We start from the raw sequence: 8,509 nt of genomic DNA, 5'->3' as shown, positions 1-8,509 counted from the left end.
AATAGACTACTTTAGATAGTGTGGGAGAGCAAAACGTTATCTGCCAAGAAATGTGTAACATTGTTGATGTTTTCTTTCTTTACAAATAACTTTCGTTACTACTTGATAATTAAAAATTAAAAAAAAAGACAGTTTACATTTGTCACCCTGAATTTCACACACAGAGTTGCAGACATTGAATCCCACCTCACCATGTAAAATCCATTATAATACATATAGTCAACCGACACATCAATATGTTTATTCGGAGTGATTATGTCAAACATTGAAGACAAAAAAACATGCCATGTTGAATACAGTGAGATAAAAAATCTAAACAAAGCTGAGGTTATGCATGTTCTTTTGGTATAATAAGATGATTGGTCTGTGTTTCTATTGGTCCACAGCTGCGTGATGGGTCTAAACTTTTTGATCAAGGTTCAGGAAGCAACACTCTTGTCATCAGAAGGCGGATCAAGATCCCTGCTGTTGCAGAGAGTGAGCATCTCCTGCATCTTCTCCTGGATGTCGCGCACCCTGGCGGCCCACTTTTCCCGCACCTCGTCCTCATCATCCTCTGTGATTGCGGTATAAGCCATGAGGGCGATGAGGCCCATGTGGAAGAGGTGGGCCACGTGCGAGCAGTGGCGCTCCATGATTTCAGCGTCGGCGTTGCAGTTCTCCAGGTAGACCTTCAGCAGGGGCCTGCCGAAGAGCGAGCCTGTACCCATCACGCCACGGTAGTACACGTCCAGACCGGTGTCCATTTTGTCCCGTTCGTAGATCCGCTCAAAGTTCTGCATGTAGTGCGGCGTGTTGTCTGGGTCTTTCTTCATCTGCACCACCATGGTGTTGAAGGCAGCGTACTGATGCTTGATGTACTCCTCGTACTTGCCAAAGGTCTCGTTCACCTCGTCGATCCGGATCTGCATCAGGCACTGCCGGTTCTTCTCGGAGATGCTCTCCAGCTTGCTGTGGATGGCCTGGAAGTCCTCGTCCAGCTCGTGACCCTCTTCGTCCATGAGACCCTTGCGGGCCACACCCACCAGGGAGGAGACAATGCCAAAGATAGGGTCGATGGACGAGGCGAAAGAGGACACCTTCTCCACGTAAGTCAGAACCATGACAGCTGTTTTCTTTACCTGGGAGCTGTCTGCCATTTTGTTCTTCTAAAAAATGTCCACGCAAAGAGATTGTGCAGACTAGAAGGATAAAAGAAGAACAAGCGTATTTCAAAACTGAAACTTGTGAGAATGTTAGGGTTTGAGCAAGTCATTTGAAATGTCACTGACCACCACCAGGACACAATGCAAAACACTAATAGGTCAAAAATAAGTTCATTAATTTTTGCTACGTTTTATTTCAACATCCTTTGTCTTTAATTATATTGCACATCATTGAAATGTTTTTGTCATCTCACTGCCTTTTTCAGCCATATCAGTGACAAGTAACATAATTAAGGTGTGTCATATTCACCATCTTATCAATATTTAACTGATCACAGGCACATTTGGCCTGAATAAAACACGAGTGTTGTACTTTGGAAGCCCCGTTCGTTTCACAGCCATTTCCCAATCAGCCAAACAATAATTCCTAGCGCCATTCCCTGCCTGTCAATTAACACTCAAACACATCCGCAGTCATAGCCCAAATCTCAAGAGGTTGCTCGAGTTGAATGTTTACTCACCAGGGATAAAACTGCTGCTATCTTTCTGCCTACAGGAGCCGCCTGTCTGCCCTGGCCACCATTTTCCGTTTCCGGCCTATGAAAAACAGACAACCCTCTCCTGCCAAATAAGGCAAACAACACCAGGAAGTGACTCACCAGTGCCTTTTGCTGATTGGCTGAAGTAAGTGACACACACCCTAAATACTGATGCCCCGATACACGGCTTCTCCCTCACGCACTGTCGTTAACGTACTTACCAAACCAGAGTAGGTGACCACACAGGTTTTTTTATTATTCATAAAAAACGAACATCCTTTCACATACAGTTTCAAATCATTACATGAGCAAGGGGAAGTATGGCGGGTCATTTTAACTTTTGCTATATTGAATTTTGTACCCTAATGCTGTCCTGCTATGTGTTTGCATACCAACTTCTAGCAATTATGCATTTTTGCAATTTTCATTTTGCAATTTTCATTCTGTTTGTAGTTTTCATTTGAAAGGAATGTCCTTTTTTTTTATGTGCAAACCGTGAGTACGCGGTCGCCACCAACAGCTAAGCAAATAGAACATGAACAAGGACAAGGAAAGTTATGCAATGTTGGAATTCTTTTTTAAGTGAGAAAGCAATAATCACACAGAACCCACACACAGACACACGAATCCTCACTGAATGGGTTTGTGAAACAAAATAACTGGAGTAACACATTGACATTGAATGAAACATTAATGAGAACAAATACACTGGATGACTGAAAGCAGCGGGTGATGAATAGGTCACACACACCACACAAACCGCACACACACAGGCCCCTCTCCTCCCTATAGTGCCCAGCTGGTCAACTATGCTATTTCCCACAATAACACCTCGTGGCTGTGTCCACTCAGTGAAGCGAGGCTGAGCACCTCTTCTGCTTGTAAGTCTGATTTCATATTTATTTCATGTTTTTCACGTGTATCTTTTTTTTTAATTCGATGCTTAAATTGCAGGATAAACTCGTCATCAGCACTGGGAAACAATTTGGAACATGGAGTACAAATTCATCAAGCTCCTGCTCCTTTTGGGGTGAGTGTTGTTAAAGACAGTATTCTACTTTAGCTTGATAGCTTTAGGAGGGACAAGTCTAACATTTGCTCAAGAATTGGATCGGTCAAGAAGCAATGCCTGAAAAAGCACATGCAGTCGGTCATATTGGTGTGTCTCTTCTGGTAGCATCTGCAGTTTGAGCTGGGGCGCAATCCAGCGACCAGACTACGACGACACAGCCACCCCAGAGTTCCTTAACCCGTCCTGGATGGCAAGCATCCCTGACGAGCGGCCCCTGTCCGAGCTCACCATGCCCGGCACCCATAACACCATGGCGCTTTACGGTGGCGTCTATGCCGAGTGCCAAACGTGGAGCCTGGATTTGCAGTTGCGCGCCGGCGTCCGCTTCCTGGACATGCGTGTGCGCCACGTGAATGGCAACCTCACCATTCACCACGGGGTGGTGTACCAGCACGCCCACTTCGGCCAGGTGCTGGAGGGCGTGCAAGAATTCCTGGCCAGTTACCCGAGCGAGACGGTACTGATGCGCATCAAGGAAGAGCTGAGCGAGACCAATAACATCTACGGGGCCGTGGTGGAGCACATAAGGCGCTACGCCCGATGGGACATGCTGTGGCACAGCCGCCTGGTGCCCACCATGGGTCAGGCGCGAGGTAAGCTCATCATCCTGCAGGACTTCTTTGGGCCAGACTTAGGGATGCGCTACGCCTCCATGGACATTGCTGATGACTGGAAGGTAAGGTTAGACGCTAAATTCCAAATAACTTCCTATGCATGTGGAGTAAAGTAGGGATTGTATTCCTGAAGGTCCCCACACTTCTGCACGTGGAGGAGAAGTGGCAGAGTGTCTACGAGCACCTTGAGATGGCGCCCACGGGGAATAAGGACCAGATCTTCCTCACCTTCAGCAGTGGCACCGGCGTCTTTGCCGTCCCTAGAGCGGTGGCACAACGTGTCAATCCTCAACTGTACGACTACTTGAGGGCCAAAGCTAATCTGACCCAGCGCTTTGGTATCATATGCATGGACTTCCCCGCTGCTCCCATGATTCAAACAATTATTGACTTCCAACTCAAGGCGGAAGTGGGCCAGCTACCTTTGAAGCGGCTTGCTGTGCAATTTAATGACAAATAAATCCTCAGCGCAACTGATTCCGATTCCTAACAACGGTTGGTGCTTCAACAAGTTTTATTACAGTGATCATTGTAGATTTAACCGAAACAGCTCACTCTTTAAGTCGACTCACTTTGCTTATCATTGCCTTTAATATTTAGAATAACAAAACATGCATATTCCAAATTCTATTTGCCAATAAAGCCAAACACAAATGCATTTTGTTCATGTGCCTTTCATTTGATTAACCTGTCATCATTTTTGTAGGTTATAAGCTTTGGAAAAGGTTAGCTTTAACTTTTAATGGTAAGTTATCATCCCTTCACAACAATTGATGAAAATGTCCCCCCTCCCCTCCATAAATCTAACATTGCCCACCTTCTATTACATGTAGTTCAAACTTGGTAGCAGTGGAACAAAAGGGGCTCATCTTTGAAGAATTCCAGCATCCCTAAAATGTCTTCATCAAACCAAATGGCAGACTTCTTGTGGCATTTCAGGTATGCAGCAAGACTTTGCTTACTATCACAGACATGGCTAGCAAATTAAATTTATGATGCACAAGTTGAAAAAAAAAACAATGGCAAACCTTTCATACAGATAAAAACAAACCTTCCAAAACTTTAATACAACCAAAACAACTGTTTAAAGTACAAAAATGAACATGAAAATAAACAACAAACTACAGTAGCTGTATACCTGGAACCAAATGCAATGGCATAAAGTGCCCACAAGATGTCACCCTCAAACTTCTTTTCGAGAAGGTTGTCATGACCAGCGCTGCAATATGCAATATTAGTAAAATAAGTAAGTAAAATAATTCTCAATACTACCCTTTTTTTTGTTCTTCTTGGTTGTTCCATGTAATTCATGTGACTGTACAGTGGAAATAAAAAAGTCCATGTAAATACTAAATCTAAATACAAATCAAATACGAATTATTTCATGTATCTTACTTGAACGCCATAAATATTCACTCCTTTATTTATTATTCACTGACAATACGAGTTTTGGCCAGACCTACTTCAAATGTTTATGTATTTTACCTTTGCCCAAGTTCTGCTCCTTATCCTTTTGCGTCTGTATTTTTCCCCTCTAACGCTTGTTATTAAATAAAAAATAAAACACACACAAACGGCTGTCAAAACACGAGTCATGGCTGACAAAACGCGTCATAGTGACGATTTTCTCAAGAAATTCCCCCGCGGTTATCAATTCCATATACTTGATTCATTCATAAAGTAGGCGTGGCTCGCGCGTGCGTAAATGCGCACGCCTGTCTGCCTGTCTGCCTGCCTGCCTGGCTCCCGGTGGCGGCCATGTTGGAATGTTGGATGTAGACGGGGGCGAGGAGGGGAAGCAGGAACAGCCGAGCGGAGATCGAGCGAAGGGGGGGAGAGCGAGACATTGAGGGGGCGAGATTGGAGCGAGATCGGAGCGATAAAAACGCCGCAGATAACTACTTCGGGCTTTTGCGGTGCACGTAGCGGATTTTCCTGCAACTTCTCCCGGATTTTCAAGTCTTCAAAAGTCCTTAAAAGAATGTAAGTAAACATTTCGACCTCACTTGTAGGCGAGGTGTTTTGCAGTACTTGTAGTACTTGAGGAGCGAAAAGGAAATGATGGGGCGCGTCGGTTCACTATTTCAACGCTCGAACTGTCAATGTTTATGCCACTTTGTCACTTTATTAAAGTGTTGCATATAAGTTGGGATTTGTTTTGAATGCAACGGAGTGGTGGGAAAAGCATGTTGCAAGAGCCGTTGGCCTCACAAAGTCACATGGAGTTACATTACCTCCACTTTGACTGGATTAACCCACTTTTGTGCTCCCAGATCTCCCTTCCAGGTGCCCTTTTGGTCGGGTCCAGACTTTTAAAAGGTTACGTTTGTAGAACACCGCAGACCACCTTGGGCCATCTTATGCAACATTAGACCACGTTTATCCCCCCCAAACCTAGTGAACTACTTTCTATCAGAAGTACCTTAATTAGCTATGTGTCCAAAATTTAAAATATTCTCAAACATCTTTAATTCCCTATGGTAAATGTTTTTTTTGTTGAACTTTCATAACTTTTTAAAAGGGTTCCTGTTATCAAGAACTGATACTATATAATCATTTTTATTAATTAGTTCCTAAATTAAATTAGCAGACTGGCACGCAAAACATGCATCGAAAAACAAATCATTAAGCCATATAATTAAGCATATTTCACAATAATAATGAACTATATTTGGAATTCTATATGTACCTGTGGTTAAAAAGCAAAGTGTGGAGAGTCTCATGTATCCACACACTCCCCTTTATTTACTTACAGTTGACTCACTTGTCTGTAATCTTAAATCTGTGTCAAACTCCTTAAATTGGTGACTTCAAAACTACCGTATCGTCCATTTCTCACATGCTTAAGAGTGAGAATTGTAAAGCACACGTTGGGGTGATTATTTGAAATTAGCAGAAGTGTCACATGATAGATGTGCTGTGTAGTTGCGCACCATTTGCCTCCACTTCATATTCCAGATGCGAGCGAATGCTAATGAACTGCAGTATCCACTCGAGATGCAGCGTCCGAGCACGAATCATTTTTCAGCTTCGTCTCCATGCGCGCATCATTTTTTTTACACGGCTCTTGAAGAAATACAGGACCACTCAGGTGATGTGCATCAAAGTTCTTCATATAAGCAGGTTGCTAATGACCTCTTTAAAGATGCCAAGCTGATATAGATAAGATAAACCCGGAAATAATTTGGTGACGACCTTCCTTCCATCATTTTGACATTCGTGTCACATGATGCAGTGTCGTGCGACTTTGATGCCATATTTTCTTTCACAATTCGTGGTTGAATTTCAAAATGTACGAGATGTTGGACTTACAACGTATCATCAAGGTTTTATAATTTGAGATGCTGATCCAAAATAAGGATTGTTTTTAAAAGTTTTATTGAAAGCGATAGAGTTTGACTCTGATTTGACTCTTTTCATGTGGTTGGCTCCAGCTGACTAATACAGCCAGGCGTGTTTGTGGTGTGCGTGTGTAAATTGTAGAGCAGTGCTTGTATTTATAGTAACACTTGACTACTCTCGAAGATCCTACAGTCAACCCCCGTAGAAAAATCTTGTCCCACTTGTTCCCACTTTCTTGCATTCTCTTTTTGCCACAGCAATGAATTGAGAGACGCGCAGAAGGGTGACAAAAGCGGCAGTCTAGTGTAGCATGACTCTGGCTGATAGCAATCACTTGTGTGTTAGAGGAATGCTGAGCTCCTGAATAAGGTTGTGTGTTCTGTCCTTACTACATGGGCATGCCACTTTTATTGGTTGGAAGCCAGCCATTAACTCATTCACCGCTAGCCCGGTTAAATGGAATCTTTGACGTCGGGCAATGGCAGTGAATTTTGCTTTGGATTCCTTTGGGGTGTTGCTTGTCATTGATTGTGAAGATTGAATATCACCGTGATGCTGGATGGATGTAAACATCACAAGCTCAGAAATAGATGAGCCGTGATTGACCTCAGCCCTTAGGCACTGCGATGTCATTTGCAGTTGACAGCAAGTTCTGACTTTTGAGCCCTTCCACATTGCTGGTTGTGTAAAAAGATGCTCAGATGTTCTTCAAGTGCTTTATGAAGTGTGTGGATAAAACTAATGTGCAGGGTAGACTGCAATCTGCCACAATGGCAGGAAATGACATCATTGCTAATGACCCGTCCCTCCTTGGGGGCATGCATATACCCGGACGTGTGCGCAAAAACACACACTCGTGCAAACCTCCTTGAGTCCCTTCAATGTCCATTTGAGGACAGGAATAAAGACAAACTGCTCCTCATGATGGCAGCTCATGATAAATGGAGCTGGGACGTTGTGATTCCCTCTCGTGTGGACTCAAACAACAGACTCAACGGGAATAATAGGACTTGGTAATACCGCCCGGCCGCAGTACCGCAAAAACACGGAGACGCACATCTTGTAAAGTAGTTTGCCCTCTTCTCTTTGCGTATGTCTGTCTGTGTGTGTGTGTGTGTGAGATGGAGGGAGCCGTCGGTGTAATTACACGTCGACAAAAGAAAGAAGTCATTGTCATAAAGACGAGAAGTGTGCTGGGGTGAAGACAAATGGTAGGAAAAAGAGAAATACAAGACAGAGTGGAAAAGGACCAACGCATGTGAAATCACTTGCAGCTGTCTATATAGAAGGATTTTCAAAAAGATGAATTGGAGGAACTTTGGGGCTTTTTTTTGACAGGATGTTTATGTTTTCACCGCCTATTGTTCTGTATATATTTTTTTCCCTGCTGTCTGTGGCCATTGTCTGGTTGAAGGCTAAAATCTTGGGGTTGCTCCCCGACTGGAAAGACAATTTTCAAAACAGCACAGAGGGAGTCCTGAGTCACAAATCGGTGTCAAAGGGATGACCTCATCTTTGCTCATCAGGCTGCATCTCGCTCACACCCCGTCGGAATAGACAACTTCAGTGGAACACCTGGAAGCAAGCCAGCGTTACAGCATCGCAGTCGCACGTTTCGAGACATAACTGGAGCTGAGGTCAGCTGTGGGTAAAATACTGCGTCTGTGTGTGTGTGTGTGTCAGGGTTTGTGTGTGATGAGTCACCCGCAAACGCTGTCCTTTTACACAAAGGTTCATTGAGCAGTGGTCTTCGGTCTCCATTCTTCGAGCTGGTTCCAACCTGTTTTAATGTGATGG

The 8,509-nt window shown here is 43.9% G+C and overlaps 2 protein-coding genes across 4 annotated transcripts; one reads left to right on the top strand and one right to left on the bottom strand.

Annotated features, from left to right (window-relative positions):
- Positions 1–219: 219 nt before the first annotated feature.
- Positions 220–1,819, bottom strand: rpz2 (rapunzel 2). The gene is made up of 2 exons (XM_088365848.1): positions 1,667–1,819; positions 220–1,181 (listed from the first exon to the last, which is right to left on the bottom strand). The coding sequence occupies exon 2, from the start codon at positions 1,137–1,139 to the stop codon at positions 420–422; it is 720 nt and encodes a 239-aa protein (XP_088221974.1). The 5' UTR covers positions 1,140–1,181; positions 1,667–1,819; the 3' UTR covers positions 220–419.
- On the top strand, positions 874–4,315 carry LOC148379783 (uncharacterized). Of its 3 annotated transcripts, XR_015855129.1 has the most exons (7): positions 874–1,088; positions 1,702–2,565; positions 2,639–2,714; positions 2,862–3,432; positions 3,504–3,865; positions 4,077–4,115; positions 4,204–4,315. XR_015855129.1 is itself a non-coding variant. In XM_088365841.1 (6 exons), the coding sequence occupies exons 4-6, from the start codon at positions 2,677–2,679 to the stop codon at positions 3,828–3,830; spliced, it is 936 nt and encodes a 311-aa protein (XP_088221967.1). In that variant the 5' UTR covers positions 875–1,088; positions 1,702–1,829; positions 2,477–2,565; positions 2,639–2,676; the 3' UTR covers positions 3,831–4,028. The 3 variants fall into 3 exon arrangements, 2 of the variants coding, with proteins under 2 accessions (XP_088221967.1, XP_088221966.1); XM_088365841.1 differs by lacking the exons at positions 4,077–4,115; positions 4,204–4,315 and having other exon boundaries at positions 875–1,088; positions 1,702–1,829; positions 2,477–2,565; positions 3,504–4,028; XM_088365840.1 differs by lacking the exons at positions 4,077–4,115; positions 4,204–4,315 and having other exon boundaries at positions 875–1,088; positions 3,504–4,028.
- The last annotated feature ends 4,194 nt before the right edge of the window (positions 4,316–8,509 follow it).

The sequence above is a fragment of the Syngnathus floridae genome, chromosome 21, assembly GCF_059516105.1.
Source record: "Syngnathus floridae isolate MCC-2025c chromosome 21, RoL_Sflo_1.0, whole genome shotgun sequence".
In the NCBI taxonomy this organism is placed as follows: domain Eukaryota; kingdom Metazoa; phylum Chordata; class Actinopteri; order Syngnathiformes; family Syngnathidae; genus Syngnathus; species Syngnathus floridae.
The sequence above is the reverse complement of the archived record's forward strand: the minus strand, read 5'-3'. Positions and strand labels throughout refer to the sequence as shown.

Bases quoted from the DNA above. Each gene is read 5' to 3' on its own strand.
- LOC148379783 (XM_088365841.1), top strand. From the start codon at position 2,677: ATGGAGTACAAATTCATCAAGCTCCTGCTCCTTTTGGG. The intron at 2,715-2,861 runs GTGAGTGTTGTT...CTCTTCTGGTAG, and splicing joins AAGCTCCTGCTCCTTTTGGG to CATCTGCAGTTTGAGCTGGG. The intron at 3,433-3,503 runs GTAAGGTTAGAC...GTATTCCTGAAG, and splicing joins ACATTGCTGATGACTGGAAG to GTCCCCACACTTCTGCACGT.
- rpz2 (XM_088365848.1), bottom strand. From the start codon at position 1,139: ATGGCAGACAGCTCCCAGGTAAAGAAAACAGCTGTCATGGTTCTGACT.